The sequence below is a fragment of the Cupressus sempervirens genome, chromosome 5 (assembly GCF_028749045.1).
Source record: "Cupressus sempervirens isolate cs-2001-9-10 chromosome 5, ASM2874904v1, whole genome shotgun sequence".
NCBI lineage: Eukaryota > Viridiplantae > Streptophyta > Pinopsida > Cupressales > Cupressaceae > Cupressus > Cupressus sempervirens.
The window spans coordinates 37,858,086-37,881,514 of NC_143122.1; the positions used below are offsets into that span (position 1 = coordinate 37,858,086).

At 34.7% G+C, this 23,429-nt stretch overlaps 1 protein-coding gene across 15 annotated transcripts in view; it reads right to left on the reverse strand.

The window, feature by feature from the left end:
* The window catches only part of LOC149554454 (putative LRR receptor-like serine/threonine-protein kinase At1g07650), a 283,858-nt gene that overhangs the window by 91,134 nt on the left and 169,295 nt on the right, over positions 1-23,429 (reverse strand). For all 15 annotated transcript variants that reach the window (XR_016364373.1, XR_016364372.1, XM_089828514.1 and 12 more), the window contains 3 exons: positions 3,077-3,139; positions 2,833-2,877; positions 2,596-2,648 (listed from right to left, as the gene is read on the reverse strand). Coding sequence is in view for 13 of the 15 variants with exons in the window: in XM_089828514.1 (XP_089684640.1) it covers positions 2,596-2,648; positions 2,833-2,877; positions 3,077-3,139 (161 nt within the window). In the remaining 2 variants the exon portion in view is untranslated. The remainder of the gene's footprint in view (positions 1-2,595; positions 2,649-2,832; positions 2,878-3,076; positions 3,140-23,429) is intronic.

Genomic DNA, 23,429 nt, shown 5'->3' on the forward strand with positions numbered 1-23,429 from the left:
CAAACTTTCTATGGACCCATCATATGATGTTCTTACACTATGGAACTCTCATGTAACAATTGCACGAGTACATCATTCTGCGATGTCAAATGAGCCTGCACCAGCAAAAGGCAAATATTAAAAAAAAAGATGAAGTACCAGTATGATCAATAGCACAACTCCATTCCACCATCTCAAGTAATGAGGTTCAAGATACGTATATATAGCACACCTGAATAGGGAAGATTTTCACATAAGAATCAATGTTGAAGTCGTTGAGACTATGACTTGGATCAAACAAAGTCATATTCATTTGCTATCTACCTTTACCTTGACGACTCATGAATCGAAGTTCATCCTTGCATGCGCTAGAAATTTTCATGCAACCTCTATAACTATTAGGAACCAAGAAGGCATGATCAACAAAGCTTTCAAAAGCTTGTCATGCGAAATTTTTACTAAAAATAATGAACTTAGAAATGAAGAAGACATCCTTACAGGGTTCACAAAAGAAATTCACTTACAGCTTGAAGCAGTTGACTTCAATATCAATGTGTTGAATACATTCACAAGTTCGAAGTATTCACTAAATGATCTACAAAGTAAGATAGAGGTTTGTCGCAAACAAATCTCAGAGGCAGCAAGTACAATTCAAAAGGTCACAATGATTCCCAATACATTGGTGAACCAGATGCCACAATTATACATGATTCACTGTGAAAGTTTGGGGTTCTAATTGATACCATGTGAACTCTTCAAATTTCTCATATTCTTTAAGTACAATAGCAGTAGGCAAATTACATGTAAAGAGCAATTATGTTGTAAGTACATGATAACATTTACCTATACAATCAGCTCATGTAGTCAAGTTGCAATCGCATTAGACGTGCAACTTTGAACAAGTCAAATTAGTTAGTCAGAAGTTTGTTAGAGAATAAGTCAAGGTGGTTAAGGATTTCCCCTTTTCCTTCCACATTTCTCTCTCCTATTTTCCTATATAAAGAAAGGAGCTCATTGTAAATAATCATCTTTTGGTAAGGCAAGGTATTTCTCCCACTTTATATGTGCACTCTAAGACTTTGTAATTGGATGTAAATTTAAATTGCTTTCAATAAAAGAGGCAACTTTCTTTCAAACTTTATGTTGATTCAAGGTGTTATGTGATGACATTTTTTTGATATTGACTGTGAATTTTGAAGCTTTGATCAAGAGGGATTTGAATTTAAATGTGCATACTTTGAGTTGCCTATTGCATTCAAAGAAAATTTGAACTTTTGAAGACTTTGTGCTAGAGGAGGTCAAATTGTAATAGATAGTAGTGACTGTAATCACTTAGAGTTGAAGATTTTGGGCTTCACTTGTAAGTTTTTTTATTAAATTTAAGTGTATCCAGTAAGAGACTTTGTGCCTTACTAGGTATTCTACTTTGTGCCTTACTAGGTATTCTATTTGAATCCTCATTTGAGACATGCGTGAGAGACTTTGGGTTCTTCCTTTTGTTTCAAAAAAAAAAAAAAAATTTAAATTGTTGCCCCTATTGTTGTTCTTGCGTCAATTCCAAGGTCACCAATTTTATCATAGCAATAAGGCATTTTTTGATAAGATGGAAAGTTATAGTTGTACACAAGTCATTCCTAAAAAAAGGAGAATAGATTAAGAGAACCATCCTTTTTGTAATCTCAATTAAGTTCCTGTTGAAGCCACCTATGGTAAGAAGGGAGCCTCCCCTATTGCTAAGAGGCGATAAAAATCTCATGAAATGTTGCCTAAAGTCACAATTTTGTAAGTTGTGGTCAGCAATGTACATAAATTTTAGCCAACAGTTATGCTGTCGGAATTATTTTGGATTTGGATATCACAACTGATGACTCATGGAGAGCTTTGGCGCTGGAGATTGTATTGTAAGTTGTTGCTAATAATACAATTGGGTCTAGCTTTGGAGTGGTGGGTTCTTTCCCAAAAAGGTTTTTCCTCATATATCTAATGTTAAGTGTTTGATCTATTTTTCTGTGTGTTTATTTACTTTGCAATAGCTTAGGGATTTGTGATAAATTTCAACATCATCTCTCCTGTTAGATTTAGCATTTGGAAGTGTTTCCGCACTTCGGCATCTTTTTAGTGAGCATATTGTCAAACCTCCTAGATCTTGATAACTAGTTTATCAAATCATCACCCAATTGACATTCTTACCACACAAAATTATCATTAATATTCTAACACTGGCACTCTACTAAAAAATTATTAATATATGTGAATAGATAATCTGTACACTTCACATTTATTATCTGTACTATCACTTAATATTCTCTATTAAAATAGTACAGATAATTAAGTGTTAGAATAGATAATATGCACTTGACCACGAATGAGTCATAAAAGTGCACTTTTATGAGAGATAGTATGGTCACACACTATTGTGCTATTACTTCATACAAAATCCAAAACTATCAATACAATAATCAGGGCACCAAAATCAGTAAATCACTGATCAAAAATAAATGGCACTATTAAGATAGCCTAAAAAATTACAAAGATGGTTCCTCTTGATTTATTTACATTCAATACTTGGCCCAATGATAATAGTGGAACATCAATGAATGCTAACTACCAACTTACAATGTCGATCTCTTTTGTTGCATTTGAAATTTCGTTGAAGATAAGCTTCATTTCTGGATGCAATTCAATAATAAAAAATATGTCAATTAACAACTACCAGCGAAGAAAATTTTGCTTCGTTGTTGGGTAGCATGAAAAGAATTAATTATACATTTGTTTTCAGATGACATCTTAATACAACAAAGGCAATTTATTATTTTAAAGAAAGACAAATCAATGGATGCAAAAGAAGCACACCTTTCTTCAGAAAGACTGAAGTTAAATGAATTCCCTATCAAATTCCTGTAAATGAAATGAGAAACAAAATTTAGTGTGAGTAAATATGATATTTATATAAATGGAGGCAAAGATGAACCATATAGCAATATATTTAAGTGAAAGAAACCTCCAAATTAATTATATTTCAGCTTGAATCAATCTAAAAAACAGACTAAGCATTGGAATATGCGGACCAAACCATTAACTCATAAAATGCACGTACATTTTTGTGTATGGAGTCACCCATGAAGGAAAATCTCCTGAATAGTCATTGAAAGACAAGTCTCTGCAAAGAACAAGTACTGAATGTGAACTTCCATGGGTAAATATTTGCTGTCTTCAATATAATGAATGTTCACATTGCCGTACATTCCCAATTTTACATATGGCATTTCAGGCATTGCATATAAAGTTTTTAAGTTTTAAAAACCAATATCTCCATCATCAAAAGGTTTTTTTGGATCGAAAGAGTCTTAAAGCTTTAAGAAGAGTGGCCATTAAATTTTCATTTTCAGCTGTAATCATTTTTCTGATCCTTGTGTAAAACATAATCTAAACTTCAGTCGCAGAAAAATAAGAGGACCATGAAAAAAAATTGGATGCAAGAATTTGTAAAAGCAAGGAGCCGGGTGCCTTGTAGTGTCCATTTTGTTTGACCGTCACAAATAGTTTAGTTGCTACATGTAGGAAAATACTACAATAAATTATAAGATACCTAATTATAATTATATATAGGGTCATTAAAAGGTTAAAGAAAATCATATAAGTGACTTCATATTATGGAGATCCATAAAAGGCCGCTATATTCTTAAAATGGATTAAAAGTCATCTTATTATTAGAATGGACTAAAATTATATTCAAATATCCCAAGCATGCAAAAGGGGATATGCAAAGATAGACCAGTAGTCTGTGATTCCAATTAATTTTCAAACAATTGCATTTGCTGTTGCAATCATGATAGCGCTCAATAATCTTAAACCTTGGCCTTCTAAGGATATTCCACATCATGGAAGAATGATCAGTATGTCCGGCATGCTGATGGCAGGATGTCTAATGTGCAGATGCTTGTATGCTCGAGATGCTGATGTCTGTATGGTTCGTATGTCTGTCCAACTGATGTTAGAATAAATGTTACTGTTGTGTGATGTCACTCACAGATGTATGTAATAGGTATAGCTGCTCACACCAGTTACAATATCACAGATGTATATTGCATAGGCATGTAATGCTGCTTCTCTAAGTATGATATATCTGATATGTGGTCGATGTAGTTTTGGCAATGTTACTGTGTGATGCAGAGATATAATATGTTGGCAGTGGGCCAGCCTCCCTTGCGGAGTTTGCAACATGCCTTCCTATGGTTTCTATAAGTCTAGTGTTTGAATCGAGCATTGATAGGTTGATCTATTGGCATGACGGTAACTCTAGTGGTTAACAAGCGGAATCAAAGCTTGGTCATAGGTTCAATAAAACACCTCTCAATATCTTTATTGATTCTGAAACATGTAAACAGTAGATGCAACACCCATAGAAAGATAACCATGCACAATAACACCAAATATGTTAACTAGGGAAACCCTTGATCAGAGGGCAAACCCCAATGGGAATGATGCCCAAAAGATGAAGAACTAATATAAAAGTTCCTTGTGAGAGGATAGACCTTGTTAGGAGTCAATGAAATATAATTAGTACATATGAGTCCCTGTTAGGAAACTTTGAATCCCTGTCAGGAGATTCCATCCCTATTAGGAGTTGAAAGGAGGACAACTAAACCAACTGTCCAAACAGCATCAATACTATTCCCCCTAAATAATACAAATATGAAGTAATAGTTGTCCAACCAACAACCTATCTTGCCAAATCAGTTCCTTTTAATCTCACCGTGCATTAACCACACCAAACTCTATTATGATCAAAAGATATTTGCATTCAAGTCCACTCATACATTAACTATCTGCACTAGATCTCACTTTCAAGTTCGCATAACCAACAAACGATCTCACTGATCACAACCACACTCTACCACAAGGAAATAACCTTTCCTTTATACGAAGTCCTAAAAAATAAGTATTGAGTCGGTCTTGAGGCTTTCCTAATTTACAATAATAATATAGGACAATCTTAAGATATTACAATACACGTTATATTACAATTTTACATCTTTTTCAAGATTACAAGCAAACTATCGGCTCACAGTCTTCATAACTTTCCAGACAATGATCTGCAGATTATGCCCTCTTAGCCAAGGCATCTTTGTCATGTCTTCAACCTTTGTCTCAGACCACTTAAGCCAATTCCATCCCTGTGAGGAGATAGAATCAAAACAAAAATACCCACTTTCTAGAAACACTATCTGCAAGCTTCCTTCACTAAAATCCTCACAACTCTGTCTAGTCTTCATATTTTCGTACGCACTCTTAGTTGTAGCATCTAGACATACTGTAGAACATGATCTCAAGTGCATTTAAGCTGATCTTCAATCCACGAACCACACTAAACACGTCTTCCTCTGTAACTCTACCAATCTTCACAAAATAAGAAATATGTTAACATCAATGACGAACATTGTCATGAATGAAACACAAAACCACTTAATTTTCTTTCCAACAACGCTAACATACTCCCCCATAGGAATATCATCAGCATTCATGCTAACAATCTCCCTATTTGGCATTGATGGCAACAATAATGAAAAACATCTAAAGACCACAAATACCAAATATACTTCTTCCTCATTTGCCTTTGCTACCCCATTCATGCTGCTCATGAATGTAAACATACATCTCAGTCTCGGACTGCACATTCTTGCATCCTTTACAATTTAATCTCAATCTTAAATAGGTTGAAAAGAGTTTTTCATGTTCAAATCACAATCATACAATAACTAGTATACACAAGGAAGGTGTTAATCTCCCCCATACATAAGCATCTATATTCTCCCCATTGACATCAATCAATATATCAGAAATAATATTTTTCATGTACACATCTCTTACAAAGAATGTTACTCTTCCTCAAAGGATGCTTTTCACGTATATATATCTCTCCCCAATTGACAAGAATGACAAAGGTATCATTATGTCAATTCTCGAAATCCAATCATTTCCAAAACAATTTGTTCAAGCTCCAGTATGCAAAGACACTATTAAATATCGATACCAAGATACCTTAATGACTCGGAAAGTCAAAATCCGACTTGGACTCGGACTCGGCCAGGACTCGGCAAGGACTCGAAAAATCATACAAGTATAATAACGAACTTTTGAAGGAAAAAATTGAATAACATAATATAAAGTTAAAGATTTAAGATTTAAGATTCAATCCTTAATAGATTCTTGACATGCCACATCATTTTCAGAATTCATATACATTGTGTAAAACATCTTCCGGAAATCTCTATCTTTTTTTTAAAAAAAATTTTAAAAAAAAAAATCAGAGTCCTGGGCTCTGGACTCGCCCAGGACTCGGCAAGTCCATGTAGACTCTGCCAGGACTCGGCCGAGTCCGAGTCCAGAGGCAGATTGCCTCGGAAACATGGACTCTGCCTCGGACTCACAGAGTCCTGGCATGACTCGGCGAGTCCCATAACACTGGCTTAAACACAGATACTCCCCCATAGAAGAAGCATCAAGCATCCAATCCAGATAAGAACTCTGCTACCAAATGGACTATGCAATCTTTGCATCAACTACTTAAAAGTAGGTTGGGGTATAACCCCAAACATACCTCTCAAGTACTCATATGTATCCTTAGCCAAAGATTTTGTAACTATGTCTACTATCTGCTCCTTCATGCTCACATATTCCAATCTGATTTCTTTCTCTGCCACTCTCTCTCAAAGAGTGATAATAGATATATGCTTTGTCTTTGAATGTAAAACTAGATTCTTTGACATACTCACTGTACTTGTATTATCACAATGTATGATAATAGGTTCAGTAAACTCTATTCCAATATCTTTCAACATCTATTTCATCCAAATTTTATTTGATTTTAATTATTTGATGCTACTACATACTCTGCTTCTATCGTGTTGTGTGAAATGCAATCTTGTTTCTTGCTTAGCCAAGAGACCAATCTTCCTCCCAAGAAAAACGCTCTACCACTAGTGCTCTTTCTGTCATCTACACTTGCTGTCCAATCAGCATCGATGTATACACATAATGTAAAATCATGAGATCTATCATACCATAAACCATAATCAAGTGTGCCTTACAAATATCTAAAAATTCTTTTAGTTGTTGCATAGTGTGTCTCTAGGATCTACCTGAAATCTTGCCACAACTTCAACTGTATTAGGTATATCAGGTCGAGTATGTGTCAAATACTACAATCCAACAATCATAGATCTTTACTTTTTCTATTCAACACTAGAGGATTCATCTTTGCTAGACAATTTACAACCACTTACCATAGGTGTTCCAATTGGTTTACAAATTTCCAATTCAAATCTTTTCAACAAATCTTTAAGATACTTAGTTTATGATATGAAAATTCCATCTTTGCTCTATACAATTTGTAATCCCAAGAAGTATTTCATCTCTCCAATCATACTCATCTCAAGTTCTTCATTTCTTCTAAAAATATCCTAGAAAGCATTATTCTCCTTAAACCGTTACATGTCGAAGATGGTCCAGTAAGATGGGAAGGATGGAGTCAACTTCACTACCTCCAAAAATAATGTCATCCACAAATACTTCAACAATCAATAAGCAATTATCATTCTTTCTCAGATACAAGTTACTATCAACATTGTCTTTCACAAATCCCAAACTAGTCAAATGTTTGTCCAATCTTGCATACTAGGCTCTAGGTTTTTGTTTCAATCCATACATTGTCTTTTACAATCTGCAAACCATATCCGTTAAATCTGTTGAAGGAAAACCATCAGGTTGTTCAATGTATACCTCTTCTTCAAGGTCTCCATTTAGAAAAGTTGATTTGACATCTATTTAATAAACTCTAAAATTCTTGTTAGCTGCATATGCCAAAAATATTCTCACTACTTCTAATCTAGCAACAAGTGCAAAATTTTCTTCAAAATCAATTTCTTCTTGTTGTGAATAACCTTTACATACCAATCTTGCTTTGTTTCTCACAAATTCACCTTGTTCATTCATTTTGTTTCTAAATACCCATTTAGTGCCAACAACATTCTTATCTTTACTACGAACCAATTCCCAAGTTTTGGTCTTCTCAATCTACTCTATTTCTTCTTTCATAGCTGTAATCCAATAACCATCTTTGCAAACCTCATCAACATTCTTAGGTTCAACTTGAGAAACCAAACACAATTCTTCAATTACCTTGTTCCTTGTCATAACTCCTTTGTCCTTACTTCCAATTATAATCATCTTTGCAAACGTCATCAACATTCTTAGGTTCAACTTGAGAAACCAAACACAATTCTTCACTTGTTTCTTGTCATAACTCCTTTGTCCTTACTTCCAAATATCTTTTCAGTAGGATGATTCTTTGCCACAATTATGTTAGGTTTCACATGTTCAATTCTGATTTCTGCTCTAGGCTCATATCTAGGTTCTTCTCTATGTTTTCTCCTTCTAATTCAGTATGCAAATCAGTGTCAGTATCATAAAATAATTCATGTTCAGCATTTCGATTATTAGTTCTTTGATTATTCTCTCCATCAGAATCATAGTCAAGTATCCTTTCTTGAATTCTGAACTTTTCATCAATTCTTACATTAGAAATTTCAACAATAGTCTTTAATCTTTGATTAAAACATTTGTACACTTTGTCTTTTAATGAATAACCATGAAACATTCCTTCATCACTTCTTGAATCAAACTTTCAAATATCATCATTTCTTTTAATATAACATTTACTTCCAAAGATTCTAAAGTACTCCACAGAAGATACATGTCCATACCAAAGTTCATAAGGTGTCTTACCAATACCTTGTCTAATCTGCACTCTGTTCATAGTGTATACTATTGTGTTCAATGCTTCTCTCCAAAACACACATGATACATTGTTCTCAAACATCATTGCTCTTGCTACCTCTATTACTGATCTGTTCCTTTTTTCTGCTACTCCATTCTGTTGTAGTGTCTCAAACATCATTGCTCTTGCTACCTTTATTACTGATCTGTTCCTTTTTTCTACTACTCCATTCTGTTGTAGTGTCTTAGGGGCTAAAAGTTGTCTCTTTATAACATTATCCTTACAAAAATTGTTAAACTCATTTGAAATAAATTCTCCTCCTCTATCAGATCTCAAACATTTCATTTTTAGACTAGATTCATTCTCAACTCTACTCTTGAATATTTTGAATTTCTCAAAAGCTTCAGATTTATCTCTTAAAAATGCAACCCACATTATTCTAGTGAAATCATCAATAAGAAGCATGATATACCTTTCACCGTAGAGTGCTCTTGTTCTTGTAGGACCACTTAGATCTGTGTGCACAATATCCAATTTTGTTGAAGTCGTAAATGTCTTTGGAAGTAAACTTTTCTTCTATTTTGCCAATATATATTTGTTGCACATCATATTAGTAGATTTCACAATCTTAGGAAAATCTATTATTGCAAACGTAGTGCTGACCTTCACGATGTTATCAAAGTTGATATGACAAAATCTCTTATGCCATAACCAATTGTCATCCACTTTAGGAACTAAACATGTCATTTCAGAAGAATTTAACCGAAATACATTATCTCTTGTCCTTGTACCAATACCAATCAATTTACCATCTTTATCCTTGAAAATGCAAGTCTTCTCTGTGAGTTGCAACTGATATCCCCTATCAACTCCAACGCTCAAAAGATTATGCTTCAAAACATCCACAGAGTAAACATCTTCAGTTTTAGTCTTTCCACCAAGTGTAACAGATCATTTTTTCTTTTATGTGACATGTTGCACATTATTTCCAACTCTAACTACTCCATGATAACTATTAAACTCAACAAATTTATGCATATCTCCAGCCATATGATGGGAACAACCACTATTTATAATCCAATCAGACTTTTCCTTTTCAATTGTAATACTAGTGTTTTTTCTTCACTTCTTCTTTTTTAGGCATTTCTTCCTCAATAGCAACAAATCCAATCTCATCATTATCATCATCACTATCTTCTAGAAAATTTATCATCTTAAAATCAACTTCACCATCCTCATCAACATAGAAACAATCCTTAGATACTTTTGACTTGTAAGATTTTCTTGGCTTAAACCTTTTTACTCTCTTAGGACAGTTAGAAGAATAATAACCAAGTTCTTTACATGTCCAACAAACTAGAATTTTGTTACCTTGAGGTTCTCTCTTCATAAGCAAGGGAAGACCTCATTTAATCTTCTTCTCGTCTTCATCTTTTTCTCAACTACTAATTGCATAATATCCACGTGTACTTGCACTTCTTCTAAATGTAGGTATGTCTCTTTGTACACTAAAAGCAATCTCAAGCCTAGACAATTCTCCATTTTGTTTCATCTACATATCAGATGTATGTAATCTCGCAAGAAGAGCCTGACTTCTAAAGTTAGGTGTGCAAGGAATAATTTGTTTAATCATTGATGTTGTTTGTTTATAGGCAAATGTCAAAGTCTTCAATATTTTCCATACAACTTCATCTTCTATCTTTGAACCTCCACAACTCCTAATTCCTGTAACAATCTTTGATAATCTAGCAAAATATCCTCTTACAATTTCATCTTGCAACATCTTAGCATCTTGAAATAAACATATCCAACTTTGCTATGTAGACTTTCTTGCATGATCATCACCTTCAAATATATTTTGTAAAGCAAGCCAAGTCTCATTAACAAGTCTCAAAGATTTTACCTAACCATATTCTACCTCAAGAAGGGTTGTCAATAGTGCTTCTCTAGCAAACATATGCATGAATAGATCTTTCTCTGTTTCTTCACACCCAACAAGCTTATCTTCTTCAATTACAGTTTTCTTATTTATTGTAACCAACCAAAATTTCGGACCCATGCATAGCAAATGTGTCGTTTTTCCTTTCTGAATATCATAGTTAACTCCATCAAACTTTGGACTTTCTTTTTTGAAATGCACCATGGATCTCCTTAAGCAGTTAAGCTTTTCCTTCGAGGACCTAAAGCTTTGATACCAATGGTTAGAAAGTCAAGTCCACCAAGATCACTGAAGGGGGAGGGAGGGGGGTGGGGTTAATTAGTTATGCATTTAAAACAACTCTCAATATCTTTATTAATTCTCAAACATGTAAACAGAAGATGAAACAACCATAGAAAGATAACCATACACAATAACACCAGATATGTTAACCAAGGAACCCTTGATCAAAGGGAAAACCCCACTGGGAATGATGCACACAATATGATGTACTAATATAAAAGTTCCTTGTGAGAGGAAAGACCCAATCAGAAGTCAATTAAATACAATCAATACATATGTGTCCTGTTACGACACTTTGAATCCCTATCAAGAGATTCCAGCTCTATTAGGAGTTGTGCCAAGCATGTTAGGAGTTGAAAGGAGGACAACTAAACCCACTAAACAAATAGTCTCAATACTATTCTCCTTGAATAATACAAATATGAAGTACCAACTATCCAACCAGCAACATACCTTGCCAAATCAGCTCCTTTTCAGCTCACTGTACATCAGCCGCAACAAACTCTGTTTTGATCAAAAGATATTTGCGTTCTGGTTCACTCATACAATAACTATCTGCACTAGATCTCACTTTCAAGTTTGCATAACCAACAAACAATCTCACTACTCCCAACCACACTCTACCACAAGGAAATAACCTTTCCTTTATAACAAGTCCTAAAGAATAAGTATTGAGTTGGTCTTGAGGCTTTCCCAATTTACAGTAATAATATAGAACAATCTTAAGATAGTGCAATACACGTTACATTACAATTTTACATCTTTTTCAAGATTACAAGAAAACAATCGGCTCACAGTCTTCATTACTTTCCACATGACGCTCTTCAGATTATGCCCTCTTAACCAAGGCATCTCCGTCATGTCTTCAACCTCTCTTATAGTCCGCTTAAGCCAATTCCATCCCTGTGAGGAAATAGAATCAAAACAACAGTACCCTCTCTCCAAAAACACTGTCTGAAAGGTCCCATCACTAAAAGTCTTCATAACTTTGTCTAGTCATCATATTTTTCTAGGCACTCTTAGCTCTAGCATCTAGACATATTGTAAAACATAATCTCAAGTCTGCATAAGCTGATCTTTAATCCACGAAGTGTGCCAAACAATTCTTCCCCTGTAACTCTATCAGTCTTCATAAAATAACAAGTATGTTGTCATCAATGACAAACACTGTCATCAATGCAACACATAACCACTCAATTATGTCTCTAGCAATACCAACATACTCCCCCATAGGAATATCATCAACATTCATGCTAATAAGTTCAACCGTCTCCTATAGATTCTATAAGTCTCTAAGTGTTGTGTCAGGTGCTAATAGGTCGATCTTTTGGTGCAACCATAACCCTAGCAATTAACATTGTGGTTGTCACCAAAATATATGTTGTTGATGTGTTATGACTATATTACTACTATTGCAAGTGCCAATATACAACTATAAAACTATATAGATAGATAGATAGATAGAGAGAGAGAGAGAGAGAGAGAGAGAGAGAGAGAGAGAGAGATTGTCGATCTCGGGCCAATAGCTATGTATCACTGTGATTGTTGTCTTTGCCCTAACAAATTTGAATCGTATGATCCTTTCTATCACCAATGTATATTGTTGAGGGTATGATCTTTGTTATTGCCAATGTGTCTCTTCTTCTTGTTATAGTGACAACATGATTATATTGAGCATGAAGGTATTGGGGAAAAATGCAAAGAATGCATATGCTTGTTGAAACTCCCAATCATGACTTTGAAGGAACCGAATGTTGATATGATACAAGTCTATCAATCCGAGGCTTCACCAAACTAGAATTTGTTAAAGTTTTAGTTAATTCGGATGTTTTTATCCTTTATATATGTGTGTTCATCATATATGAGATATAAGTTTATTGTTATATATATATATATATATATAAAGTTTATATTATATTAATTATCTAAATAATGAAGCCATATCCCATGAAGGGACATGTCTCTTCATCGATTATTCTCTTTATATATATAAGAGGTTGCTGCCCTTTGAAAAACACATACCACATATTATGACAATGTTAATACATTTGCAGCAATCCAGAATTCTTACATGGCATCAGAGTGAGTCGTTTGTTGGGAATGATAAACATACAACGGTACTTTCATTTCGTTGTATATCACAAATAACCAATTATGCATTGATTAGTAATAGAAAGCAAGATGTGTTTGCTAGACCAGTGATAACACATCTAACCTACAACAAAGAATAAATACAGGACTACTACGGACTGTAGATTAAAGATAAATATTAGTTCCAAATAATATGGTCACTTGCCATGAAATTACTATATGAGCAAGAGTTAATTGGCAAAGCACGATAGACAGAGACTTCGTAAAAGACCTTTATTGGCATAGAAGTCATAATGTAAAATGTAATATCCCCAATTTTAGCAGGTCTACGCAGTTGATGGAGTTAACTCATCAAAGCGACCCTCGTGAGCTGATAGGGTGTTTTGGGGGTCTCAATTGTGGACTTACTATTTTTAATAAGTCTATTATAGGCAATTGTTATTTTTGGCAGTATCGTGGGTGACTTCAACAATTGGTCGTCACCTGCAATTAATAAAGTAATAAATTGCATGAGCTCTTATTTATTTTTTAATCATCGAGTTGTATTATTATAATTATGTTTATATTATTACAATAATGACTTTAAGAGGTATTTCATAAAAAGCAAGTTGGAAAGTTTCTAGTGTTGAGTTCTTTTGGGAAACTTCCACAAGTTCTGAAGTAGAGTTTTAAAGAAACTTTGGCCAACGAAAGCTTACAAATGAGAGCTCATTTCATTGGAAAAAGCATGCTTGATTATATATTTGTTTTTGTGCCTTTGTGGGTGATTCCTGATTTCTAACCTGTGACCCCTTGCTAAAGTATAAGGGTCTCATCTGAGAAGTTCTTGGCAATTGTGCTAAAGTATACAATTGGCCAACATTATCCTATTGTATTTTTGTGGCTAAGGAGAAGGATCTTGAATATTAAATATTTTCTTACTCATTTCAGTGCCTAAGGGTTTTAAGAATTTCTGAGTTTTCCATTGATAATTGTGTTGAGGTAAAGAATTATTGGATTCTCCTACTGTGTTTAACTGTGGCTTGGAGAATTTGTTACTGATTAATTCTGGAAGTGTGGAGATTTACGTTTTTTGTTGACAGCCTATATTAGAGATCAAATTTTTTACTGGAAGTCTACATATAGATTATTACCAACGGTCAGGATTGGAACTAAGGCAGATTATTCTGAATAGGCTGGACATCTACATCATTTGTGCCCAGTTATTATTTTCAGCCCATGCTTGAGGTGAAACGGTTGTCAAAAGGTCGTGCGGCATTTACTGGAGCCTGCATTACCAGTCAACAGCTCGTGCTAAGGGATTTGGGAAGCCACGTCTATGTTTCGGCTCACCTGCTTGCCGTTTATACGTGTGCATTTTCGTGAGCCACCCAAGGACATCTAGCATCTATGGTCGGGTTGGGCATTGAGGGATCATAGTGAACAATAAGGAGCAGCTGAGTTTCACAGGTTTGGCACATTTAATTGCAATTCAGGTGTCATCTTTATATTATGTAATTTTGATTTGTGATTTCCAAAGTAACAAGCAAAAATAAAGTGTTGGGGGAGTTTATCTAGTTATTATTTGATGTTAATATTATCATTTCAAGTTTCTTGAAGTTGTTGGTTTTAATCTTCAAAAGAGAAAAGCAAATACATTATTAAATTGTTAAAATTTACAAAGACAATAAATTGTGCTTCAATATTCAAGTCGGTAGCCAGTTTGGTTCTTTATAGTGGTATCAAAGAGATTTCCTGCCAGCCTGCAGGAATTGGGCTTTGAATTTAAAAGATAGTGGTTAGTGCTTGTTTGGAATTGCAGTCTATATTTAATCCATTTTTGTCAATCCAGTATCATGGCTGATGATAGGAGATTTCTACCGAGTATGCACTATACCCAAATGGGATGTAATTCGCCTCCCAGGGAATGCGAACTTGAGATTCAGTTTAGTTCAGATGGTAGTCCAGGTGGTTCTGGTGGTACTAGACTACGACCCATAGATACTGGGGTTGATAGAGATGCCCTGCAGGCTTTTAGAAATATTGCAGTGGTGCAGCAGCAGATGACAGATGTATTGCAACAGTTGTCTAATAATCTACAGCAAATAGCACTACCTCGAGGATGGAGTAGGGAGAAAGCTTGAGATGTTTTGGTTGGTTCTCATAGATCTCAAGTTGAGGATAGAACTCGAGATGGTATGGGGTATAGACTCTAGAGATGCAGATCGGGTTCAAGTTGAGGATCGTGGTGGATTAGCTAACAAAGCTGACTTATATATTGGCACTCATGATAGGCTACAGAGGCCCACGTTTCTGAGACTTGAGATGGATGCAGTCAATATTGAGCCTGAGGCTGCTCCTTTTGTTGATGATGTGGCACACTTTACAGAGTGGGATGCTTTACCACAAGTTGTTAAAGATTATTTGAGTTTTGATAGGTTCCTAACTCAGAAACAAGAGCATTCTAGAGCGAGGCCAGGACCTGAGAGACAGCAACCTCGACAAACTGAGTTACAACAAGTTTCCAGTAAGATGACGTTGGAGCACTTTGATGGTACTAGGAGAGTTATAGCTCGAGCTTGGATCCATAAGCTCGACACATATTTGGCTTTGCGTCCTATGTCGAAGGTGGACACCATTAGATTTGGAGTGCTGCATCTAGACGGAACTGCCCATGACTGGTGGTACCATGAGTTAGTTTCTTTGCGACATGATCAGATCACTTCCTATCAAGAGTTTGTGGATTGCCTGATTGAGAGATTTGATAGGATGGATCCAGAGGTGTACTTCCTGTGAGTTGGCTCAGCTGAAGCAATCTGGTGGATTGGAGAGTTACATCAGTGAGTTTTAGAGGCTTTCGGTCATGGTTTATGATATTTCAGAGCATAGACGAGTGATGTTATTTATGGAGGGATTAACTGAGCCAGTTTGTGGATGGGTGAATTCATTGGACCCATCTTCTCTATAGGTAGCAATGTGGAAGGCACAGGACTTGGAGTCCTCTTCTCGAAGCAAGGTTGCTTTGAAATCTTTTGTTCTTCCGCCTAATGATGAGGAGTCCCCACCAGATGTTGAGGACAAGGGCAAGTTGGTGAGGAGTTCTGATGTCACTTCGAGAGAGGATTTGAGGAGGCATCAACTTATCTTTTGGTGCAAGGGGCCTTTCTCTAAAGGTCATACATGTGCATTAAGGCCAAAGGGAGCAACGAATCGTGGTATGTGGGTTTACGCTGATGTGATTGAGGATGAGTCATCATAGCAGCATGAGGATGTCAATAAGATGATTAGACTGATGATAGAGTTTATACTGTGATGAGTATTTATAGTTTGTTATTTGACTCACATGTTCAAAATTTGCACGTGGTGTAGAGTTGCTTTGAGCCTAAGATGGATTGTCTACAGGATGATGGGGTAGGCATAATGAATGAGAGTGTGTTGAGATCTTCTAAGGATTTGTTTGTTAGTGATGTTTTGACCTTTACATCACCAGCACAAGTACTTGGTGTTGTGTTGTGGGCCATGTTATATGGTTTTGACATTCTGTTTGGTCAATGAGGACAAGGACATCACTTGTTTCCTATGGGATCTTGGTGAAGGTTTTGTACGTTGTTGAATTGCTTGAGGACAAGCAATCTTGGGAAGGGAGGATTGTAATGTCCCCGATTTTGCCAAGTCTACACAATTGATGGAGTTAGCTCATCAAAGCGACCCTCGTGAGCTGACAGGGTGTTTTGGGGTTCTTATTTGTGGACTTACTATTTTTAGTAAGTCTATTTTTGATAGTGCAATGGGTGGCTTCAGCAGTTAGTCGTCACCTACAATTAATAAAATTATAAATTGCATGAGCTCTTATTTATTTTTTAATCATTGAGGTGTATTATTATAATAATATTTATATTATTATAATAATGATTTTAAGAGATATTTCTTTAAAAAGCGAGTTGGATAGTTCCTATTGTTGAGTTCTTTTCAGAAACTTCCACAATTTCTAAAGTGGAGTTTTAAGGAAACTTTGGCCAACGAAAGCTTATACATGAGAGCTCATTTCATTGGGAAAAGCATGTTTGATTATTTTTTTTTTTTGTGCCTTTGTGGGTGATTCTTGATTTCTAAATTGTGAGCCCTTGCTGAAGTATAAGGGTCCTGTCTGAGAAGTTTTTGGTAATTGTGCTGAAGTATACAATTGGCCAACATTCTCCTACTATATTTTTGTGGCTAAGAAGAACGATCTTGAATATTAAATATTTTCTTACTCATTTCAGTGCTTGAGGGTTTTAAGAATTTCTGAGTTTTCCATTGATAAATATGCTAAGGTAAAGAATTATCGAATTCTCCTACTGTGTCTAACTGTGGCTTGGAGAATTTGTTACTGATTGATTCTGAAAGTATGGAGATTTACATTTTTTGCTGAGAGTCTGTATTAGAGATCGAATTTGTTACTGGAAGTCTGCATATTGATTATTACCAACGGCCAGGATTGGAACTAGCGCAGATTATTCTGAATAGGCTGGACATCTGCATCATTTGCACCCAGTTATTATTTTCAGCCTGTGCTTGAGTTACAACGGTTGTCAAGAGGCCATGTGGCATTTACTGGAGCCTAAGTTACCAGTCAGCAGCTCATGCTAAGGGATTTGGGAAGCCACGTCTATGTCCTGGCTCCCCTGCTTGTCATTTTTACATGTGCATTTCCGTGAGCCACCCAAGGACATCTAGCATCTGTGGTCGGGTTTGGCATTGAGGGATCATAGTGAACAATAAGAAGCAGCTGAGTTTCACAGGTTTGGCACATTTAATTGCAATTCAGGTGCCATCTTTATTTAATGTAATTTTGATTTGTGATTTCCAAAGTAACAAGCAAAAATAAAGTGTTGAGGGAGTTTATCTAGTTATTATCTGATTTTAATATTATCATTTCAGGTTTCTTGAAATTGTTGATTTTAATCTTCAAAAGAGAAAAGCTAATACATTATTAAATTGTTAAAATTTGCAAAGAAAATAAAATGTGCTTCAATATTCAAGTCAGTAGCCAGTTCAGTTCTTTACATAAAAAAGAAAACATATAATTATTTAAAATCTGATAGCATATGAATATATTATTTTCTTAATTTATCCATTGAAAACTTCTGCTTCTATTGGAGATTTTTTAAGAAACTATCTGACAGTGTACTCCTTTGAAAGCTATAATATTCTGTCAAAACTACAGTGTACATATGAAACATTAGTTCTGGTGTTTCTTGAGAATTATATTCTGAAATCTCTCATAAGTTGGGAGATAAGTTATGGCATATGGTAGCGAGACTATAGATACTTGTGAAATTCTAAGGATCGTAAATATATATCTTTGGAATTGTGTTCCCTTGTGGAATAAAGACAAGGAAGCACTTCATACCATTAGCGCAGTTACTTGAAATCATTGTTGAATGCATGAAAGGAGATATTGTTGGATATTATTCATGGCTTTGACATCAAATGGAAGCTTCTTGCAAGGATAATAACCATCACTTATTAGGTAGTGATATAGTATAAAAATAAGAAGACGACAACTTAATACAAAAGATTATCAAAAATAATGACTTGCAGTATGAACAATGATGAAATGCCAATGTACTTGTACATTGTAGTCTAGAAATATCTCCAAATTGCATTGTCAAGAATGGCACCAATCAATGCAGTGGCAGGTTGCTGATGGAGATTGATCAAGAAGATAACTCAGCCATGAATTTATTGTCACAACTATGGGTCGGAGTTGTTATTCACTCCACAAGCATGAAGCTCATAAATGACATTGTTATGAAATTGCACTGTTGTTGATCTGCAAAAGATGATTATTTCAAGCTAGAATATCACGTGATTGATAAGGATGTGGAGATTGATCAGGCAAAAGGATGACCGAAGGTGGGATTTACACTAAGACCAGAGGATATTGGTCAATAAAAGAGCTGAGCCATTTCAGTATAAAAAAATGCAGTCTTGGTACAAGCCAATCGTATTTGTTGTCCAAACCAGAATCTTGGCATGCTGACTGTACTTGCCAGTTATAAGCATGTTGCAATCGTCAACACCCATACCTCTTCATGGGGTATCAACGGGCATCATATTTCATTGACCGAGCTTGCCAATATATATAGCAATCTAAGTCACTACATTGGAAAGGTATGAAGGTATATATGAAATTTGTAATATAGTTAAGAAAAGCATGATTTGACTATTGATAAAATATTGCATGTTGAGTTAAAAATTCTGATATTATTATGAGATATAAATAACATTAGAAATAATGATAACAAATTTTATTTATATATCTATAAGGAATTTGAGTAGTTTATTATAATTAGAATGAAGTTTTAGAGAAGAATAAGAAAGGGTAGTATTCAAGACTCAAGCACGAGGTCATCCCTCGGATTTTGCTCCCCATAATCATCTAAATTCAAACATCAATGAAATCATGAGGATTGAAGGTTTGAAAATTCAATTTGAGTTATTCAAAGGATTAATCATTTGAAGGATTTGATACATGCATACTCATTAATTAATTGATTCAAAGTAGTTGAAAAACATTTTAAACCAACAATTGATGATTCATATGAAAGATGTTCACGACATTTTGGTTACTAAGAGAGACTATTTTAAGATTTTAATTTTAATTTTTAAAAAGGCGACAAATTCTTTATGATGTTTCCTCATTAGACTTGTCAGTGAGTGAAAACTTTATATGGTGTAAGATTGGGAATTTTAGATTGTGAGGGGAAATAATAACCAATGTTCCATTCCCATTATTTGGCAAATGCTTATATGGAAGCATTTCCTAATTTGATGCATATGGACTTTCATTAGAGAAAGTTCTATTGAAGATGTGCAGATAAGTATTCATTCGCTTTGAGTATTACTAATCTCTATTAATTGCATTTCCATATGTTCTATAAGAGTTATTTGCCTTGATCTTTCCCCTTGCCTTTGAGGATGTTCTTGCTGGAAAAAGAATGGTACATTAGTCATGCTACCTAATATGAGTAACCTCCTATAAAAAGAGGGATTTTGGCACATTCGTTAGAGAGGGAGCAGATCGATGATATGTATAAGTTTGCTTCCAAGAATCTTGATCATATTGATTAAGGAGTAGATTATGCTGAATTGGTTTCTCTACTAATCTGAAAATTATAATAGTGAAAGGTGTTGATGTATAGCATCTATAGAAGTAATAATGTTCATTAGTCGTATGCCAATCTGTATCAGATTTATCTGATATTATTCATTGCTCTCTCTCTCTCTCTCTCTCTCTCTCTCTCTCTCTCTCACACACACATATATGAGTTGTTTAAATGATTGCCTTAAACATGCGAATGATGATCTTATCAGCAGACTATATTATCGGCAGACTGCTTTATATCAATGAACATCACAAGTTATACACTATTGACGGTATTGTGTTATTGCCGATTGCTTATACTAAGCATTGTTGGTTTACTCTAAACTAACATGGAGTTAGTTATGCCTCCGTAGAGGCATGTCTCTTCATGGCCAAAGGCCACGTAGAGTCATGACTCTATAGGGGTCATGGCTCCTCACTAACATATATAAGTATAGGCAGATCGCTGAGGATAACAATCAATACAAAGCATTATAAGTCCCAGCGATCTGCACTATAATCACAGGATCATTCTCAACCTTCTCCTCTACACTCTTTGCTGGAAGTCTATTAATATATTCAATCTACAATTCAAATATCAGCAGTCTTCATTGGAAGATCTTTGTCATCTCAGCAATCACAGAATCGTCATCATTTGAGAAACATATCTGTTCTACAATTATAAAAGTAAGAGTATCTATCATTGTTCATATCTATTGTAATAGCTTTGTCTATCAGAGATCTATAAAAACTAACATGTTATCAGAGCCATTCTGATAAGAAAACCTATTACTCTGAATTAAAAATCTGAAGTCTTAGATTTACAAAAGCTAAATTATATTATTAAATCAAAATTGTGAATCATGTAAGACTAGAAGACAGGCTTGAGGGTCCATCAAATTTTTCATCATGGAAAATTAGAGTCATGATAATATTAAGAGAAAGGGAATTAGAGGAGTATATTGAAATAAACATATCCATGCCTAAAAATGATCTAGAGAAAGTAACATGGAAAAAACACAATAACAAAGCAATGAAAATTATTATAGATTTTGTAAAAGATCATATTCTTCCATCCATATCCAGTTTCAAGAGAGCATTTGAGATGGTCTCCACTATAAGAGATACATTTGAAATCAACAATACTAGTAGATTATTAACCCTAAAACAAGATCTACTATATATAAAGATGAAAAATGGAGAATCTATTACATCATACTTTTTAAGAATTTCTAAATTAAAAGATCAACTTGCAACAATGGAAAATCAAGTTGATGACAAAGAACTCAGGATAATAGCACTACGAGGTCTTCCTCTATCTTGGGAAACATTTATTTGAGGTTTAAGCTCTCGATCCAAACTCCCTAAATTTGATCTACTAAAGAATGAATGTACACAAGAAGAATCAAGATTAGTCTCAAGAGGACTAAGTACAAATCAAGAGGGAGACATTCAAGCATTTCATGTAAATTCAAACAAGAAAAGAAAATTCAAACATAATAGAAGGGAATCTAACAAATCATATAAGAAACGTGATTGGTCCAAAGTTAGATGTTTCAAATGTGATAAAATCTGTCGTTTCCATAACTTTTGCGCTGAAAAGAAGAGAATTCAAGCAACCTTAGCAAAAATCAGAGAGGAAGTAGAGAAAGAAGAAACAGAAACTATGTTTTTTACTTAGCCCTTTCAAGTGAATTAAACTCAAACTACAACACTTGGATCATAAACAGTGGACCATCCGAGCACATCAGTGGTTTTTAAGACAAATTTGAAACTTTCACAGAACAATCCTCAGAAGAAGTTACCATTGGAGATAACTCTACTCATCCTATCAATGGCATTGGTTCCTGTTCAATCTACCTCAATTGAGGAATTACTCTCCCACTAAAAAATGTTTTATATGTACCAGGAATAAATAGAAACCTAGTCTCTATTTCTGATCTTGCTGATCAAGGATTCAGAATCACTTTCCAAGAAGAAAAAGTTCTATCTTGGCCAAAGAACTCTAATATTAAGAAAGCCATTTCCACCGGATTTAGAGGTGGAAGTCTATATAAACTTTGTAATAATCAAAACCTAGCTCTTAGTCATAAAAATTCAAATTCCACCAAAAATTTGGCATAGGAGGCTAGGGCACCTTCACTATCGTGCATTATCATCCATAGGAAAATTTGTTAAAGGTTTACCTAGTCTCAAATCTGATCAATTAAGTATTTGCAAAGGATGTGCTTTAGGCAAAAATACTAAACAATCATTTCCTAAAAGTTTACATGAATCAAAATCCATTCTTGAACTTATTCACACTGACCTTTGTGGTCCTATGTCTATACCTTCTCTTACCAGGTGCTTCTTTTATGTAATTTTTATTGATGATTATTCTAGAAAAACTTGGATCTACTTTCTGAAACAGAAAGAATCATGTGATGTATTATCAAAATTCAAAGAATTCAAAGCCCTAGTTGAAAACTAGTCAGGACAGAAAATAAAAATACTAACGTCAGACAATGGAGGTGAATACATCTCCAAAAATTTTAAAAACTTTTGCATTGCTGTTGGGATTAAGAGGGAGTTTTCTATACCACATAATTCTCAACAGAATGGAGTTTCAGAACATAAAAATAGATCAATTGTCAAATCAGCCAAAGCAATGATGCATGATCAAAACCTTCATACTTCCTTCTGGGCTGAAGCATCTAACACTGCAATCTATATTCAAAGTAGATGCCCACACTCAGTATTAGAGAGCACCATTCCAAAAGAAGTATTTACAGCCATTAAACTAGATCTAAGTCATTTAAAAATATTTGGATGTCCTATTTATATCCACATTCCTAAAGAGAAAAAAACAAAACTAGAACCATCCGGAAAGAAGGGCATACTCATTGGATACAGTGAAACAACAAAAGGCTACAGGGTCTTCATTCCAGGACAAAGAACAATTGAGATTAGTAGAGATGTAAAATTTGAAGAAGATATTGCCTTTAATATTTCTAAAAACAATGATGAATCTATTACTGAGTCCATTCTTAAAGTAGATGAAAATCACCAAGTAGAAATTGAGAGGGAGAATGATATTGAACCATCCTCTACCACTTCATCTAATCATTAAGATTCTGAAAATGTCAACAATAAAAAGAGGCCACTTTGGGCTAGGAAAATGATAGAAGAAAATCAGGTTGAACCTAATGAAGTGATTCGAGAAGGTAAAAGAATGAGAAATCAATCATGTTATGTTGCTTTATTAACTAAAC